This window comes from Neofelis nebulosa, chromosome 16 (genome assembly GCF_028018385.1).
Source record: "Neofelis nebulosa isolate mNeoNeb1 chromosome 16, mNeoNeb1.pri, whole genome shotgun sequence".
NCBI classification, from domain to species: domain Eukaryota; kingdom Metazoa; phylum Chordata; class Mammalia; order Carnivora; family Felidae; genus Neofelis; species Neofelis nebulosa.
The window spans coordinates 55723900-55743829 of record NC_080797.1 but is presented as its reverse complement, the minus strand read 5'-3'; the positions used below and the strand labels follow the sequence as shown (position 1 = coordinate 55743829).

The 19930-nt window shown below is 43.8% G+C and overlaps 1 protein-coding gene and 1 long non-coding RNA gene across 5 annotated transcripts in view; both read left to right on the top strand.

The window, feature by feature from the left end:
- The first annotated feature begins 4705 nt into the window (after positions 1-4705).
- LOC131498591 (uncharacterized) lies at positions 4706-10068 on the top strand. Its single transcript, XR_009255488.1, has 3 exons — positions 4706-4853; positions 7923-8023; positions 9885-10068. It is a non-coding gene; the product is annotated as an uncharacterized LOC131498591 (long non-coding RNA).
- A 3346-nt stretch (positions 10069-13414) lies between these two features.
- The window catches only part of HEATR6 (HEAT repeat containing 6), a 36642-nt gene continuing 30126 nt past the window's right edge, over positions 13415-19930 (top strand). For 2 of the 4 annotated variants that reach the window (XM_058706036.1, XM_058706035.1), the window contains exons 1-2: positions 13415-13636; positions 17305-17412. In XM_058706036.1, the coding sequence (XP_058562019.1) occupies positions 13418-13636; positions 17305-17412 (327 nt within the window). In that variant the 5' untranslated portion in view covers positions 13415-13417. Of the gene's footprint in view, positions 13637-13706; positions 13894-14726; positions 14746-17304; positions 17413-19930 lie in introns of those variants that run through there. The other 2 variants (XM_058706037.1, XM_058706039.1) reach the window with 2 other exon arrangements.

Below are 19930 nucleotides of genomic sequence, written 5' to 3'. Positions count from 1 at the left end.
CGTGACCTGGCTGAAGTCGGACGCTTAACCGACTGCACCACCCAGGCGCCCCTCCTTTTTAAATAATACCATCACTGATCCTGAAAACAGCAACCTTTATTGGGTGCTTGCTGTCTTCCAGACATTGTGCTGAATTATGGACATAATTATCTCACCAAATTCTCACCCGACACCATGGGGGCAGGTACTATTCTCATGCTCATTTTACAGGGGAGGAAACCGAGCCTCACAGGGGTTTGGTAACTTGTCCATGGTCACACCGCTACTGCGTGGGAGTCAGGATCTGACCCAGGTGATCCGGCTCCTGAACTCAGACTCTTGCCTGTTGCACGATCTAGATTTGGCACAGCACAGAGAGGTCTATGTGGGAAGGGACATGCTTAACATTCTCCTGGAGACCAGATGTTATCCTCAACCTTGGTCCCACGCTCTAATTTCAGAGCATAGGGAGCAGCAGAGCTGGTATTTGGAGCAGCTGAGTGTTCACTCTTCATTGCTGACCATGGGCTCTTTGTAAGCAAAGGCTCTCATTTGGAGGGGGGACTCTTAGGATGGGGATAGCCCCTTGTAGACAATGGCTATCCTCTTTACTACCTTGTAGAGAAATGATGTAAGATTGTGACTTCGTTGATCTTCCTCTGGCAAATGTCTGTTTAGGCAAAACTTGGTCACATGGTGGGGCGCCTGGGTGGCGCAGTCGGTTAAGCGTCCGACTTCAGCCAGGTCACGATCTCGCGGTCCGTGAGTTCGAGCCCCGCGTCGGGCTCTGGGCTGATGGCTCGGAGCCTGGAGCCTGTTTCCGATTCTGTGTCTCTTTCTCTCTCTGCCCCTCCCCCGTTCATGCTCTGTCTCTCTGTCCCAAAAATAAATAAATAAAAAAAAGTTGAAAAAAAATTTAAAAAAAAAAACAAAAAAAACTTGGTCACATGCTAAGTTTCCTGACCTCTAGATGGGCATCATGAACCCACATACAGTTGTTGAGCCAACAGTAATACCTACTTAAGCCCTAGAAGTCTCTTCATGGCTCAGCTTATATTTTGCAGCAGAGTAGAAGATGGGCAGATTCTGATTTCCCTTTCTTTTGTGATATTTCCTTAATGAACTGATACATTTTTGCATGGACTATGTATAAGTGCCCTGTTCTAGGGAATAGAAAGGCATACATTCCCTTTCATAGAAATTAATAATGATAGTAGCTGCCAGTTTTGAGGACTCTGCCAGGAATAGATGTGTGTACATATATGTTCATTTAATCTGCCCAACAGGCCATTGAGGTAGGAATTATAATGCCTGCTTTGCAGATGAGGAAGTGAGGCTCAGAAAGGGAAATTAATTTCCCCAAGTTTACACAGCTACCAAGTAGTGGAGCCAGATACAAACCAGATCTGTTGCACCCCAGAGTCTTCACTCTCATGCACTGGGCTATACTCGCGTTGGCCTTTGTGAACAGCCAGAAATAAGGGCCATATTGCTCTTCCTCAGCTCTTTTAAAGCCAAAGTTACAGTTTTAGGTGGATGAGCCCTACCTTTAACCTGGTTGGGCATCAGAGTCCTCCATAGCAAGCAGCTTAGCACAAAGCAATTGTGTTCTGCTGATGAAATGGTAACACCATGCCTGTTGCTGTGTCCTTAAAAGCCCATTTACCTGTGTCTCAGAGAGAAGTCAAGAACTTGGACCTAGCCTAACAGGAATGTGCACCAGTTAAGAGCAGACTTTGAGGTTTGATCCTAGTTCTGCCATATTATTTTGGGTTTGTTACTAAACCTCTCTGTGATTTTGTTTTCTCGTCTGTAAAATGGCAATAATAATGCCTGTCTGTATTGGAAACCATATGGGATGTCTTCCTAATTACAATCACTCCCTGAATGCCACCCCCACCTCTCTCTCTCTCTCTCTCTCTCTGACACACACACACACACACACACACACACACACACCTCAGCAGCTTTGTATTATAGGGTGGGGGGCAGGGAGCATTTGACAATCAAATTCTCTCCTGCAGCATTCCAAATTTGAGATTAAGAAAATCTAATACTTTCTGGATTGAACTTAAATTTAGGGTTCCAGAATGGTCACATTCCCTCCAACATATGGTTTGAGAAACAGCAAGATCTACAACTGGGAACACTTTGAAGGTTGCCGATTTGGGGGGGGGGGCAGATTAGGAGTACAATCAAGTTTAAATGCAAATGGAACTCCCCTTGGTGGGCCCAGGGTGATGGGGAGGCAGATGACATTTGCTTAAAGTTTGTTTGTATGAACAGAATATTTTCTTTGTCTCAGACCAGCAGGGGTGCCATAGAATGTTTACTTCCTCCTTTCTAAGGGCAAGCCCACCTTGTTCATGCCACATCCCCAGCATTTAGCACAGGGTGTGGTACATAGTCAGAGATCAATAAGGATTTTCCTAAAACCTGAATGCGATTTTTTAATATACTAATGTTAGTACTGGCCCACTCACATTCCCAGGAAGTGACCACATGGAAGGATTCAAACAGAAGTTTATCCAGCTCCAAAGCCGTGTCCTTCCTGTCATTAGTGCCCTTATGGGGCTTCCAATTTGGCAAATAAAGGACACCCTATGGGTCCTGTTCACACCCAATCTCAACCCCATGTCCCCACTCTCCTGCCCTTCTCTCTGTCCCCACCCATTAGCCAAAACTCCCATTCATTTATCACTGTCTCTACTGTGGGTTCACTTAATAGTTATTGAGCACAATAAATACTTATCATTGAAGCACAGAAGACAAGAGATAAAGAAGAACACTCTCCCACCCTAGCCATCAGGATATTCACAGGAGAGAAATGTAAAAATAATAATAATTGCAACACAGTGTGCTAAGTGCTATGACCAGACAAGTATACAGACAACGTTACCTCTCCCAAGGGTGGGGATTGAGGAAAGTTTTGGCAGTGACATTTGTGCTAAGCCTTGTGAGATGTGGTAGAGAAAGAAAGGGAAATGGTGTTCCAAGTTCAAGGAACAGCTTGAACTGAGCATGAAGTACCTGGCAAGGAGCAGCAGCCAGAGCATCCCATAGTGCCTGAGGGTGAGGAGGAAGACAGGAGGCAGGGAGGCAGGCTAGGGCCCCACTGCCAAGGCTCTGAAGGCCCCACTCAGTTTGGAGTAGCCCAAAGGACAAACAAAGCAGGTTCTTGGAGCACCAGCAAAACAGGGCACCCAAAATAAAATCAGAAAAGAGGACATCTAAAAAGAAACAAGTTTAATTTCAACACACCTTTGAGGTTTATTGAAATTTCAAAATTATTTCAAAATATGTTTTTATTTCATGGTTAAGCACTTTCTTAAAATTTGCGGTTACATATAGAGAACATCTCTATCATTTGTTCAGTGTTTAGGGCCTCTTTAAGGTTTCTTTCTGGCTCTGACTCTGTTTCAGAAATTGGACACCAACCAGCCTCAGCTTTGGGATAGGCAGGGTTGTGTTGAGGCAGTTTTGCAGAATTGCTTCATGAATAACCTGTAGTTATTCATGCACCCCCTAACCTACCCAGGAGTACTAGCAATTTATGAGGTCAGTTGTTTGTCCAAAGGACCTCTCCCTGGTGGCATTTCAGAAACTGTGAGAAATGAAAGCAAGGTAGGGAGGGTCTCTTCCTGTAGCCCTAGAATTAGAACCCAGGCCCCTGGTGAAATGACAAGGACTCTACTACTCTCTAAAGAGAAGTCACCCATATTGCTAAAGTCATAAGAATCTGCAAACTGGTCCTGCCATACCCAAGCAGCTGAGTCATCCTTATCCCATGTTAAGTAAGACATCTTATGGGACACGATGTTCATGGCCAGAAGTTACACACACCTCTGCCTTCGCCTACTGCCACTGGGGAGGGAAGGAGGACATATTCCTCCAAAAAGCCGAGGGGAGTACAGATTTCAGAAAATCACTTATCTAGTTGAGGAGTGCTTACAAGAAGGGGAAAATGAACTCTCACTCCCCACCTGGTTGGTTACTGCAGCTACCTGGCATCCCCCAATCCCACCGCAGTGCTGTCTGATGAGAGACATCCTGGAAGAGCCTAACACATATATTGAGAGCTAGGGTTCTCGGAAAAGAAAGTGGACAAGATGAGGTGAAACTCTACACCAAGAGAACGACATATATCGTGTCAGCAAAGACCACCACAAGTGCCTAAATCAGACCAAGCCAGGAGACTAAGGTGGCCTCCTTCCCACCAGCAGGTGACCTAGGAGCACCCCTGCTGGTTCTTCTGACTCTCCCTGTCCTCAATACCAAAGGCCCTAGGCCCAGAGCAGACAGGGGAGATGTCAAAGAAGGGGTTGCGCCCTTGCTAACACCCAGTTCCTAGATTGTGATTTCTACAGGGATGTATTCCATGCCTGGCATGTGTCTGGCCCAGAGGAGATGTTTCTTTGTGTTTAAAAAAAAAAAAAGGAATGAGTGGATAAAGTACATAATAAAGGCCAGGGCCCACCCCCCATCCCACTCCACCCCTTTCTCTGTCACTCATAGCTTACCTGCTTCAGGAGACTCTTGTCTGCCAGAGGAGGGTGTTCCTTTGGGTCAGAGACTTGCCTAGGCAACAAGGAGGAGTTACCCAGGATACCTACTGGTGTGAGTTCTTCAGAAGTAGTTTCTGGGCAGGGCTTAAGGCTCTCACCTCCCTAGTCCCACCCCTGACCTTGCATTCTAATTCGGGGGTGGGGGTGGAAGAGTATAAATTTCAGCCATTCTCTGCCTCGCTGCCTTTCTGCCAAAGACTTTCTACAGCAACATGAAGGTGGGGGGCTTCCTCCTCCTGGTGATGCTCATCACCCTCAGCTTGGAGGTGCAGGAGCTCCAGGCTGCGGTGAGGCCACTGAAATTGTTGGGTGAGTCCAGGCAGAAGACAACCCTGTTCTCTGAATGAGGGAGCTGGAAAGTGGGCCAGCAGGGACCGGTGTGTGCAGGGGGAGGAGGGAAGAAAGGAGAAAAGGAAAGATGTTCTAGTCAAGGAGCCATCTTGACCGCATAAACCTCTCTCCCTCTGCTTCCACCCTTCCCCCTCCTTTCCTCGGGTCATCCCTTCATCCGGACTCTCCACTCTTCCCTTTTTGCTGCCCCATCATCTCTTCCATCTCCCCCAGCATCTCTCTCCCCATGGGTTTCTTGGCCTTTTGCAACAAATAAATCAGATCACTAGAGAACACATTGTCTTAGTCACATTACACACAAATCATCTCGATCTCCACTTTTCCCTTTACCACCAACATTCTCAAAGGAGCCATCTTAACTCTCTGCCCCTACTTCCCCACAGCTCATTCCTTCACACCCTGAAGACTGTCACCCTTTCTGTCCTCATCAGTCTCCAGAAACTTTGCTCCCAGGATCTGCTGGCAAATCTCTTGACGCTCCTCGGCAGTGAAAGCCTGTAACCTCTGCATCTGACATGGTTTGCTGCCCTGTCAATCCGCAAACTTTCTTCTCTCTTGGATTCTCTTCACTGTAGCTCCTGCTTCTCCCTAAATATTCCTGGGTTCTCGCTTACTCCCCTCTCTTCTTTGCTGTCCTCCTCCCCCCTCCATTAAACCAGTTGCCAAATACCGTCCATTCTTTGAAATTGTTTCTTGCATGTGTTCCTTCCTTTCCCCTCCCCATTGCCACACAGCACTTCCAGCCCTGACTACCCTATGCTTGGGCCAGTGCCCAAGTTTCCTGACCGCACCCCCTGACCCTCTTTCCCTTCTGAGGTTTGCTTGCTCACTGAATCCTGGTCCATTCTATGCCCTCACACCAGAATAATCTTTGTAAGCAAACTGCAGTCATATCCCTCCCTTGGCCTACCAAATGGAATCCAAACTCATCAGGTCCTCAAGATCTGACTCCAGCAACTTTATCCCCTGGCTGTTTGTCCTGCTTGACTCCCACCTGCTCCCGTGTACTTCTCCAGCCTCACATTTGCCAGCCCTCCTGTATTCCTTGCATTCCAGGCCGAGCAGTGAGGAGAGGAGACGCCTAGAGTGCAGTATTGAAGGAGACGTTCACTCTCAGGTTGTGCAAGTGGTTCCTTAAACTTTGTGCCCTGGATGCCTCACATGCCTGCATTTCCCCTTGTGAACTTTTGCTAGTAATTCTTTTCTCTTCTCACAAGACTCTAACACCACCACCGCCCCCCCCACCCCCGCCCCATCAAGTCTGCCTTAAAAAGATTCCTGTACTTCAAGACTCACCTTTTGTGGCTAATCTAACTGGAAATAATGTTCTCCCTCCTCTGAGCCCCTTTTCCTTTGGATATACCTCTCCCAGGACACCTGTCACATACTGCTTTGTTTTTAGTACTTCGTTTTTTAAAAATATTTTAATGTTTGCTTATTTTTGAGAGAAAGAGAGTGGGGAGGGGCAGAGAGAGAGAGGGACAGGGGATCCAAAGTAGGCTTTGTGCTGACAGCACAGCCCGATGTGGGGCTCGAACCCATGAACCAAAGTTGGGCACTTAACTGACTGAGCCACCCAGGCACCCTGTTGTTAGTACTTTAAACACAAGTCTTATCTCTGTTGTTAGATTCTAAGCTGCTTTAAGATAGTGACTCTACATGACATCTTTTCTTTTAACTGTTTTTTTTAATGTTTATTTATTTTTGAGAGAGAGACAGAGAGAGAGAGAGAGAGAGAGCATGAGGTGGGGAGAAGCAGAGAGAGAGGGAGACACAGAATCTGAAACAGGTCCCAGGCTCTGAGCTGTCAGCACAGAGCCCAACGCAGGGCCCAAACTCAAACCACGAGATCATGACCTGAGCCAAAGTTGGAAGCTCAACCAACCCACTGAGCCACCCAGGCACCCCTTAAATCTTTATATTTTCTGAATAACTTAGCTCTATGCTTCATAAATAGCAAAGATCAACAGATTTAAGGAGTGGGGCAAAGTATTCAACCATCTCACCATATATCAACAACAGCAAACAGAAGCAGGGAGGGATCGTACTGACTTTCTCTGAGGTCTGCAAGTATATTATAGACATCCCAACAGGCTCCCTTCTTATACTCTTAAACATTGCTAGTCATCACAGGATTCTTTTCCTGTTGAGCCTGGACAAGATGCCCCAGCCTTCTCAACGCAGCATTAGGTAGTCATCTCTGTTGATCAGACTTGACACTGGAGAATGAACTTCATTTCCCCTGCTAGATCTAAGAGCTCCATTTTACATATGAGGAAACAAGAGCCCAGAGAAGTCCAGACACAGAATCAGGTAGAGAAACCCCTGAGTAGAAGCAAAAGCACAGCACACATTCGTCCAGAGCTCTGCGTACATTTAGCTAGAAGTTCCTGTGGGGTCTTAACTGGCTTCTTGGACCTATTTCATTGGTTCTCAAAGACTAACTGTGAGGCTCTGGGAACCTAAGGGGCCTCCACTCAGGTCAGGAGTGACTCCTTGACATTTGGCAATGTGCACTTCATCTCAGAGTCTGTTTCACCATGTGGGACAGCAGAGGGAGCTTGGCCTAGGGGCCAGGCTGGTCTGGGTTCAATTCCATTTCTGTACCTACAGAGGTGGGCAATTCACCTCTGTGCACACCAGTCACCACACTTATTAAATGAGGTTAGATTCACTGCGCAGGGTGACAGCAAGGCACCCTGGATGGCATTTGCTTAATGTGAGTCTCCTCTTTTCTGCCCTTTTCCCTGCAAAGTAGGGAAGTGAGGACTTTTGAGTGGGCTTCTTTGCACTTCCCTTCTGCAAATACAATGATTCTCTTCTTTAAAGTAGGCCTTACTTTATTGTGATTATGTGAATGTATTGTCTTTAACTGAAATATATAAGATGTTAAAGAGTATTATTCTGTAATTATTTAAAAATTCCATATTTATTGAATTGAAAGAAGAAAGTGGAACTAGCCGCTTCAGTCAAGGGCTGTCCTCTCTGATACCTGGGCTTAAACCAAGGTGGTCTGTTCTAACATAGGTAGCTGCATTGAGGAATGCAGTGGTGACTGGGATTGTGATCCAGATGAACGCTGTGTCAGCAATGGATGTGGCCACGTCTGTGTTCCAGCCTAAGGACAGGTGAAACCATCAGGCCCTTCCCTGCTTCCTCAAACCTTGTCCATCCTAAGGAGGCTGGCTCTGGTGGGACTTTCCAGAGCTGGGTGGAACAGAAGCCTATCATTCTGTGGCCTCTCCCTCTTTACACCCTTCTCAAGAAAAAGAAGCATCCATCACAGGATGGTAGCTTCCAAACCTTTAAAATAATTTCATTACCCAATATATCCAGAAGAGAAATCAGACTATTTATTTGAACAAAAAGAACATTAAAATCAGTCACATTATGCCCCATCCCCAAATGATATCTGCTTAATACTTTGGTGCATATTTTAAACACACACATGCAAATACATAATATACATACATATATTATATATATGTACATGTTATATATATTAATATATGTATATATTATATATACATTGAAATGAGATAATTTGTGTCTATTTTGATTTCTTAATTATTTCACTTAGAAAATAGCTATTTTCTAATACAACTTTTAACAATACCAATGTTTCTATACCATCGTCAACAGGCATAAGGCTGTTATACCTTTAACAGCCTTATAAAAAAGTTCATCATATATGTTCATATACTTAGTAACCCCCATTAATACACACTTGATATGTTTATTATTTATTTTATTAATACAGTTGTAATGAATACTAAATTGGTATACACGCCCTTATTAACTTCCTTGGGATAAATTCTAAGAATTATAATTTATGGCCCAAGAGTATGTTCATTTTATTTATTTTTCAATATATGAAGTTTATTGTCAAATTGGTTTCCATACAACACCCAGTGCTCATCCCAAAAGGTGCCCTCCTCAATACCCATCACCCACCCTCCCCTCCCTCCCACCCCCCATCAACCCTCAGTTTGTTCTCAGTTTTTAACAGTCTCTTATGCTTTGGCTCTCTCCCACTCTAACCTCTTTTTTTTTCCTTCCCCATCCCCCATGGGTTTCTGTTAAGTTTCTTGGGATCCACATAAGTGTGAAACCATATGATATCTGTCTTTCTCTGTATGGCTTATTTCACTTAGCATCACACTCTCCAGTTCCATCCACGTTGCTACAAAGGGCCATATTTCATTCTTTCTCATTGCCACGTAGTACTCCATTGTGTATATAAACCACAATTTCTTTATCCATTCATCAGTTGATGGACATTTAGGCTCTTTCCACAATTTGGCTATTGTTGAGAGTGCTGCTATAAACATTGGGGTACAAGTGCCCCTATGCATCAGCACTCCTGTATCCCTTGGGTAAATTCCTAGCAGTGCTATTGCTGGGTCATAGGGTAGGTCTATTTTTAATTTTTTTGAGGAACCTCCACACTGTTTTCCAGAGTGGCTGCACCAATTTGCATTCCCACCAACAGTGCAAGAGGGTTCCCGTTTCTCCACATCCTCACCAGCATCTATATTCTCCTGATTTGTTCATTTTGGCCACGCTGACTGAGAGTATGTTCATTTTAAACCTCTGATGCACATTGCCAGATTAGCCCATGAGAACCCCTTTCCTGTAGAAAAATTTCAGGGTCCTCATGTGATATTTTTAGTAGCCATCAAATGAAAAAAAATGCATAATGGAAAGCTACCATGATTCAGTCGATTATAAATTAGGTTGTATTTATTAACTAACGTAATAACTAACACAACAGAATCAACATAAACTTCAGAAGTAAGCCATTTGTGTTCAGAAGTTACTATTTGTCCAATCCACCCACAATCCTTGGGATGCTTTTAGCCTTGCTCGCTCTTTTCAGGTGCTTATTGATTCCCAGAACTGGGAACTGTCACCTCTCAATTGCAGTCTGCGACCCTAGGTCACAAAAACAGCAGGTCTCATGCATAATTTTTTTTGTCCATTTTTCAGATGAAGATTTATCTTAAGGGTCATCCTTCTCTAATAATTTCTCATCACTTCCTATCTTCAAAGATGTGACTGGAACTCCTTGCCCTGGAAGACAGATGAAAATGGGGACCTGTGGATGGAGATTACATGTGGTGGGGAAGGAAAAAGAGTCACTTCTTTCAATAAATCATCATTGTTAAAAGTACCCACACTGCTTGAGTTATTTGGTTAGGGGTGATGATTAGGTGGGGGAAACATTTGCTCAGGACTTGGTATGCCACTGTGTTATAGTCTCCACAAGAATCATCTAATTTATCCTTACAACCACCTTGTGACTGCTTATTACCACTACCATTTTACATATAAGGGGGCTGAGGTTTGGAGAGATTAATTTACTCAAACTCATATAGCAGATAAGTGTCAGGACCTTATCGCTAATCTCATTTCAAGCTCCAGTGCCTATGCATTATAGCATTGTAGTTAGGAGCTCTGATTCTGAATTCCAAACCCAGTTCCACCACACAACTGTGTGACCTTCAGCAAGTGTCCTAACCTTTCTGTGCTTTAGTTTTCTGATCTGATTATCAATATATACTTCCTAGAGCTACAAGGATAAAAGAAGTTAGTTCATGTAAAGTGCTTGGCATGCTTGGCATAGTGCCTGACACAGAAAACATTCAATAAATGTTGACTATGATTGTTATGATTATTACCAAATAGATGGGCTGATGGCCCTTAGTCCTAATTTTCTAAGATTCTAGAAGAGAAGCCAAGGCCAATCCTCCTTCCTAGCCTATCCTAGTTGATCTCAATTCTTAGGACCAGCCTCTCTCTTCTGGTTTTCCCCATTACAAAACATGGGTAAAAACAGACTTATAGTTTCTTGTCTCTGGTCTTCACAATCACAACTGGCCTGGGTTGTAGTCTGATTTTGGCCAATTTACTGCCTGTGTGGCCCTTGACAAATCATTTAAACTCTTTATACTTTCTTTTTTTAAGCCATTTAAACTTTTCTTATCTATAAAAAGGGGGAAGTAACAGTGTCTCCCTCATTTGGATGCTAAGATTTATAGAACTTTATAGTTTACAAAGTATTTTCACAAAGATCCCATTTGATTTTCACAACAAGTAACAAATGGCAAATTGGGGGCTCCGAATAAATAGTGAATCCGTTAATTCTGTCAGCAAGTATTGGTGAGTGTCTTCCATGATGCAGTTGCTGTGCTAGCATTGATGAACAGCGATAGATGATGCAGACAGTGAACAATAGTGAACCAGACAGATGGGATGTGTGCTTTCACAAAGCTCACATTCTAGAAGAGGAAACAGATAAAACCAAGTAAACAAATAACTACACATTATGGTAAAGGTTTTGAAGGAAATAAACAAGGATGTGAATTACAAGGAGAAGGGGGCAAGGTAAAGCCTACTTTAGTTAGGATGATCCACACTCTAATGAAGTAATAAAAATGAAGTCTTGACAGAGTTCCAAAATATGAAAGAGGTGATATTCCAGAGTAAGGCTCCAGACCACTTTATGCAGAACTTACAAAAGGAAATAGCTATGAATATGCTAGGCATCCCTTAAAGTCCTAATGCCACTGTAGGATTAAAAAAGATTGAGAGTGAGGAGGAATAAGGATATGTGAGGAGGTTTTCTTGGGAGAGATTTTTGCCAAGCTATGAATTCCACAGTTTGGGGGTTATCATCTAAACACAAGCCAATGAAGTGGGCTTTCAAGTCCTCCCTGAAAGCTTGATATATGTTTCTTCAGTTGGTGATCAGCAAAGGGTAGGAATGTTCATTTCTTTGGAGAAACCACATTGCCATCTGCTAGGGTACATTCCATCAGAACTCAACAGACTGGTATCAGTATACTTTACAATATCTGGGTCATTCAGTCTTGAATAACAGTATGCGTGGGCCACTCAGGTTGCAACCTAAGATGAGCCACACCAAACCCTGATCCTTTCCACAGTCTCTATCACACCACTTCCACTGTGATGATGATCAGGTCTCACATCCTTCTAGCCCAGTATATTGGATATCTCTTGTGCACTGCTTTGAATACTCTTGGCCTTACACTCTTATTCTTAGTCTAATCATTGCTATAGCAACCAGCTTCTATCAGGCATCTACTAGCTTAGCACAAGTTAAGACTCTTGTCAGAGCCTTGTCTTGGACTGTACCCCAGTACCCTCCACCTCTCACTTTTGCCTCAGGGCTTCTCTGTGCATCTAGAAACTCCCACAAGAGCCACCACCCACTGATGCATGCTCAAATGAAAAGCACTGGAGAACTGATGCTTGGTGGGGCAATGCTTGACAACAGAATTCAAAGGCTGGCAGATATATGCTTCCATCTTCCATTCCTCAGGAAGGGGGTTCTGACAGCATTCCATAAAGCTTCTCAGAAAATCTTGAGGATTGAGCAAATACCACCCCTTGCAATGGTTAATTCAATAGCCCATATGCATATTGATTCCCCTTTCTTCCCTGTTCATTCCTGAATAAATCACTCATATAACAACCTCATCTAAGGCTCTGCTTTGGAAGAACTCAGACTAAGACATCTGTGACTCGGCCTCAGCTCCTGATCTTCTCTGAGCAAGTGCTTGAACATCACAAATACACATACATAACATACACATACACACATCTCAGGAATAAACAATAATATACAAGCATAATGAAATCTAAAGTCAAACAAAAAATATTCCTCCCCCAAAAGCCCAAAGTCTTTAGAAAACTAGCTCTTCTAAAGCATGCCCCCAACTGCCATTGCTAAACAGAAGTGTTTGTCTCAAGATAAAACATGTATACTCAGGTGCCTTCAAGGTTTTCCCTAAGAACCATTGATGATAATTTGTTTTACATTTGCATAACTCAAAAGGCTTGAGATGACCAAATGTAAATTTCATGCCTTCACTTCTTGGGTGGCTAAAAACTGTTTATAGCATTTAAAATCGCTATTTTCTTTTCCAGTTTCTTGCTTTTAAGGTTACAGGAAATCTTGGGGTGTCCAATCTCAACTAGGTCACCCTCGGGCAGGTTATATTTCACATGGCTTGAGTTTGAACTTCCAAATTACTTTTCTCGTGTGGTGAAGTGCCTCAAGATTCACAAAAGGATGCACAGCTAGCTGCAAGGAATACTGGTTACTATATCCTTTATGCAGGGTGGTTTTGTGCCTGGGAAAAAAGGTAAGACCCCAAGATGTCGCAGACCTAGCAGTTTCTGCCATTGCCATCTACAACGGCCCCTCCCCAACTCCAGTCCGAATTTGAAACGCTAGTACTAAATAGGGATGTCAGCCATGCCCAGGAACAAACTTTCTAGGAGGACAAATAAAGTCTCAACTTCAGTCAGGGCTCAAAGCGAAGTAGGCGGCAAGTAAAGCCTCCAAGCCGTTTCTGAAACCCATTCGCACAGCAGTGCAAGCAGACCCCAACGTCTAGGAACGCCAGCTCTGGTCTAAAGAAGTTATTTCCGGAGCTGGCGCCCGGAGCCGGGAATGCCCCGGAAGTATTTCCCTGTGGTCCTACGTGGGAAAGATGGCGGCGATGCAAGTGGCCGAGTCGCTGCCGGGCGGGCAGGCGCGAGACGTTCCACGACAGCCACCGCCCGAGCAGGGCAGTGGGTTCCGCTGCTTATCGGCCAGGCTCTGCGCCCTCCGTCCTGACGACAGCAGCTCCGCCCGCACCGAGATCCACCTGCTCTTCGACCAGCTCATCTCTGAGAACTACGGCGAGGTCGGCGGCGTGGCCCCGGAGGTAGGCGGCCTGCTGGGTCGGGAGGACTCGGGCCACGCCTGCTCGCCCCGGCCCCACCCTCAGAGACCCGGGCTGGCAGCTCCCGCCGGCCTCTCCTGGCCTCTCCTGGCTTCTCTCGGCACCGCTTCGCATTACTTAGTTCCAGGCATGCTTGCTCCCTCCGACTGTGGCAGTCTCTGCCCTCCTCTGTCTGGAAGACCCCGCAGTGCTTGGCAAACTCGGCATCTTTCAAAACGCCACTGATGACTTCTGCTCTGGTAACACCGCAGGTGTCATTTGGTCCGCCCCTCGCCTCCGCTCCACTCTCTGCATACAAAAACACTTTGTATATAAAATTCACTATTACCATTTACTAAGTAATGGAACTCGGACCGTCACGTACTATATACCGCGCACGGTTCTAGGAATCTTACAACGTCGGTAATATTAGGTCTGTTTTACTGTTAAAAATACGGAGGCACATAAAGGTCCAGTGTCATATTGCTGGCGAACGGCAGCGCTAGAATTGGAGCCTAAGTCTGTCACATGGTCCCTGCCATTTTCTGTTCCTCCGTGCTAGCTTTTCCCTCTTTGCCTCCTCTTTAGAAGTACTTTGACTCTGAATAATAATAATATTCACACACATCGAGTCTTGGAGACTACTTAATGAACTCCTAGAACTCTTGACCCAGTCATACCACTGCCTACGGTGCTCAGAGGCACCTCAAACCTGACAGTTCCTAAAAATGAGTTACATTATCTCGGCAGAGACCACTGTATCCCCAACCCGTCCCCTCCCCCCACTCAGGGAAACATGAACAGTCTGCCAAATCGCACTGGCACAAACACTGGTGCTTTCCCTTTCAAACCTCCTCCCGGATCTATCCACTCTGGATTCTTCAGACTCTATTTCATAAATGTTTCTCATCTCCTTTTCTGTGTTCCATTGCCAGTGCCTTAAGCCTTCAGGCAAGATGACTTTTTCCTGAACTCTCCTTAAACTTCTGCCTCCAGTCCAGCCCTTCTCCATACCATTCTTTGCTTTGCTGCTAGAGTGCTCTTTTCTTTTGTGGGAAAAAAATCTGACTAGAAAGCAGAGCTCTGATTTGGGATGATCTTCACTACATACTGTAAGTGATCAGAGCAAGTTACAGAACAGTTCATGCATGCAGTGTGACACCAGTATAGGGTGAGGAGCCTGTTTAACAGACTGTGTATATTTATAGATGTAAAGCGTTCACAACAACAAATGGAAGAGTTGACAACAACAGAATAGTGTGTATCACTAGGGAGTGGAGTGGAATTTGGGGAGGACTCGGGAACTTTTGCTCTATTGGTATAATTTGATATTTTTACGTCAAAAATATGTGCTTTTCCAGTCTCCCATCACTTTTGTGCCCTGTGTACAGTCATTTAAAACCTGCTCTTCCACAAGCTTCTACTAGTGTTTCACACCTACTGGTGTTCCAGGTTTTGCACACTCCATTCCCTTTGCTTGCGGCGTCTTTCGTTGCTTTGTATGTCTGGCAGATTTTTAAGTCATCCTTCAGATCATTCCAGGTTATGCTTAAAAATCACCTCTGTAAGACCTCCTTAATTACCATTTCCCCATAGAGTTTGTACTTAATTCTTTCAACATTTAATTCACTTTAATGTTTTGTGAGTATTTCTAGATAATGAGCTCTTTGAAGTTCAGGAATATGTTTGTTCACCTTTGGATTCCAAAGATCTAACACATAATAGGTGCTCCAGACTTTTAATTCAGTAAATGTCTATAGAGGAATGAATGGTGTGATTTGCAAATAGATTCCCCGCTTTTTTTTTTTTTTTTAGAATTACCTAATTTTACATTAAACTTATACACGTGTCACTCCTGATTTTTCCCAGTGGCCTTGAAAATATGGTTTGCTTGGGGCGCCTGGGTGGCGCAGTCGGTTAAGCGTCCGACTTCAGCCAGGTCACGATCTCACGGTCCGTGAGTTCGAGCCCCGCGTCAGGCTCTGGGCTGATGGCTCAGAGCCTGGAGCCTGTTTCCGATTCTGTGTCTCCCTCTCTCTCTGTCCCTCCCCCGTTCATGCTCTGTCTCTCTCTGTCCCAAAAAATAAAATAAACGTTGAAAAAAAAAAAAAATTTAAAAAAAAAAAAAAAAAAAGAAAATATGGTTTGCTTGCTTTCTGTTTTCTTTTTCAAGATGGGAATGAATGAGTTTTATTTTTTAATTAAAAAAATTAATTCCAGTATGTTAATATACAGTGTTGTATTAGTTTCAGGTGTACAATATAGTGATTCAACAATTCCGTACATCACCCAGTGCTCATCATAACAAGTACACTCCTTAATCCCCATCACCTGTTTCACCCATCCCTCCCTACCCACCTCCCTTCTGGTAACCATTAGTCTGTTCTCTATAGTTAAGAATCTGTTTCTCGGTTTGTCTCTCTCTTTTTTTCCCCCTTTGCTTGTTTGTTTTGTTTCTTCAATTCCACAGATGAGTGAAATCATATGATATTTGTCTTTCTATTATTTTGCTTAGCATTATACTCTGTAGCTCCATCCATCCAGGTCATTGCAAATGGCAAGATTTCATTCTTTTTTATGGCTGAGTAATATTCCACTGTGTGTGTGTGTGTGTGTGTGTGTGTGTGTGTGTGTACACCACATCTGCTTTATCCATTCATCTGTTGATGGACATGGGCTGCTTTCATACTTTGGCTATTGTAAATAACGCTGCTGTAAACACAGGGGTGCATGTATCCCTTTGAATTAGTGTTTTTGTATCCTTTGGGTAAATACCCAGTAGTGCAGTTGCTGGATCTTAGGGTAGTTCTATTTTTAACTTTCTGAAGAGCCTCCATACTGTTTTCCACAGTGGCTGCACCAGTTTGCATTCCCACCAACAGTGCATGAGGGTTCCTTTTCCTTCATATCCTTGCCAACACCTGTTGTTTCTGGTGTTTTTTATTTTAACCATTCTGACAGGTGTGACGTGATATCTCATTGTAGTTTTGGTTTGCATTTCCCTGATGGTAAGTGTTGTTGAGCATCTTTTCATGTGTCTGTTTGCTTACTTTTTGGTATTTTTATTTTTTTTTTTTATTTTTTATTTTTAAAAAATTTTTTTTTCCAACGTTTTTTATTTATTTTTGGGACAGAGAGAGACAGAGCATGAACGGGGGAGGGGCAGAGAGAGAGGGAGACACAGAATCGGAAACAGGCTCCAGGCTCCGAGCCATCAGCCCAGAGCCTGACGCGGGGCTTGAACTCACGGACCGCGAGATCGTGACCTGGCTGAAGTCGGAGGCTTAACCGACTGCGCCACCCAGGCGCCCCATTTTTTGGTATTTTTAACTTCGGTGTGTGTTTTTATATTCTGGAAGCCTCTCTTTGGCTATTTCATTGCACTCTCTACATATGTAGAGACTCTGGAGTTTTTAGACTGACAAAAACCATATTGTGTCTTTTCCTTCTTTTTAGCACATCCCATTTCTGTGCTATCATTTAATTTTCTTCCTACTTCCTGCCTCACATTTCATCTTTCCTCATTTTGAGTGTGAACATTGCCTTTCATTTTTCTGTTTGGCTGTGTTTGGGGGGCAGGGGTTGCTTCTTTACTTGACTAATAAATAGGCATATCACCTTTCATTGTTTTTTGTTTTTTTGTTTTTTTGTTTTTTTGTCTTTTTTGGTAGGATGTCAGTGCTCTTCTTGTCCAAGCTTGCCGACTGGTGCCTCTTAATCAGAATCATCTTGTCAGCAAAGTGTCTCAACTTATCCACCATTTACTTAACAGATTACAGGTAATCATGTGCATAACTTTAGAATTTATCATGAACTAAATAAGTACCTTTGAAATGCTACATCTGTGCTAGGTGCGATGGGCTGATCTTTTGAGAAATTAGAAGAAGCACTTCCTTACTAGGGATGATATTAAATATAATTCTGACCAAAAAAATTATTCTGCGCAATTCTAGAAGTTTGTCCATTAGAGTTACCCCTTTCTGTTTGGTTCAAGAAAGCAATATCATTGAGTCCCCCAGGTCTTAGAATTTTTCATGGAAGATGTATTTGACCAAGATATATCTAAGAATAAGTTGAAACAATCTACTACTCCTTTCCTACCAATATGTTTTCCCCTTTCCCATTTTTGTGGTCCACTTTTGATCTTCATAAACATAAGTAGCTTGGGAGCAAGAGGACACTAGATAGAAAGACCCTTGGGGCGCCTGGGTGGCTCAGTCGGTTAGGCATCCGGCTTTGGCTCAGGTCATAATCTCACGGTCCGTGAGTTCAAGCCCCGCGTCGGGCTCTGTGCTGACAGCTCAGAGCCTGGAGCCTGTTTCAGATTCTGTGTCTCCCTCTCTCTCTGACCCTCCCCTGTTCATGCTCTGTCTCTCCCTGTCTCAAAAATAAATAAACATTAAAAAAAAAATTTTTTTTTAAAAAAAGATAGAAAGACCCTTGTTATTTATAACAAGGTCCATGCTGTAGCTCTCCTTTCTCCAGAATGTTTTCAGTTTGCTAAATAAATCTCATATCTTTTTAGGAACAGTTCAGACATTGAGGCTGTTACCATAAGATGCCACATGAGGATGTGAATGTAGTTAGCACAAAATTTACAATTAGCACTATGTAACCTTTTGGCTGCTTTTGGCTGCAAGAAACAGAAAAGTCAACCTAGAACAGCTTAAAAACAAAATTTTTTAAAAATTATATCATACCACAACCCCCAAGAGAGGCACTCCAGGGGCACTTTATGAGAAACTTCCTGACATTTTTCCATTCTGCTATCGGTGTATGGGCTGTCCTCAGCTAGCATCTCTCCTAGTCAAGATGGCTGCCTCAATTCCAGGCATTCCATGTGAAATAAATAAATAACCCCCAGCAGAAGCAAAAAATGATTTATTTTGTGTCTCTGTAAGAATGAGGCATGTTGTCGGGGCGCCTGGGTGGCTCAGTCGGTTGAGCGTCCGATTTCAGCTTGGGTCATGATCTCACAGTCTGTGAGTTCGAGCCCCGCGTCGGGCTCTGTGCTGACAGCTCAGAGCCCGGGGCCTGCTTCAGATTCTGTGCCTCCCTCTCTCTCTGACCCTCCCCGATTCATGCTCTGTTTCTCTCTGTCTCAAAAATAAATAAACGTTAAAAAAAAGTTAAAAAAAAAAAAAAAGAATGAGGCATGTTGGGGCGCCTGGGTGGCTCAGTCGGTTGAGTGTCCGACTTCAGCTCAGGTCATGATCTCACGGTCCGTGAGTTCGAGCCCTGCGTCAGGCTCTGTGCTGACAGCTCGGAGCCTGGAGCCTGCTTCAGATTCTGTGTCTCCCTCTCTCTCTGCCCCTCTGCCTTCATGCTCTGTCTCTCTCTCTGTCAAAAATAAATAAACATTAAAAAAAAATTAAAAGAATGAAGCATGTTGTCCCCTCACTCTCCATCAGACCTCCCCTCATATCTGGCTGGGGAGACCTAGGTCTGATCAAGGGAATAGTATTACCATGGGTGACTGAAACCAGGGGTTAACCTTGACTGCACATTAGAATCAACTGCAGGGCTTAAGCTCCCTAGATGATTACACTGTGCAGCTCAACTTTTATATCAGGGTTTCCCAATCTCGACACTTACTGACATTTTGGATTGGATGATTCTTAGTTGTAGGGCGGCTCTCCTGTGCATTGTAGGATTTTAGCAGCATCCTTGGCTTCTACCTTAGAAGGCACTAGCATCCCTCTGATTGTGACAGTCAAAACTGTCTACAGACATTCCCATTTCCTTGGGAAATAAGATTTCCCCTGGTAGAGAACCAGTATCTTAGCTAATTAGGATTTACCCTCAGGTCCCATGTGCAAGAGGTGAGTACCCAAATAAAATCAATACTCTGCCAGCAGGAGAGAGGAGATGAGTGCTGATAGGTAAGCAGTGTCTGCTACCTGTGACGTCCTAGATGAAATGAGGCTGTTTTCAAGTTCAGAATTTTTCACACTGGTACCATAGCTTCTGAAGGTTTACTGTTCTCAGATGTATTACCTTTGTAGCACTGGCAATTGGAAAAGTTCCTGATCACAGATGGTACCTACAGCCCTTAATCAACTTTCTAGCTTTTGATGACAGTTTATCTCAGTTATTCATTAATTGATACTTCGATTAGCCTCCTTTGTCCCAACACGATTATAAACTTGATGACAAGTATATGCAGTCTCTTCCCATTGTATGCTCCACATCATAGTGAGACATAGTAGCTATTTAGCAGGCATTTATATTCATAGTGTGTTTGTTGAGCATTTATGATGTAGAGAAGGCCATTTCAGTGGCTTGAGTCTTACATAT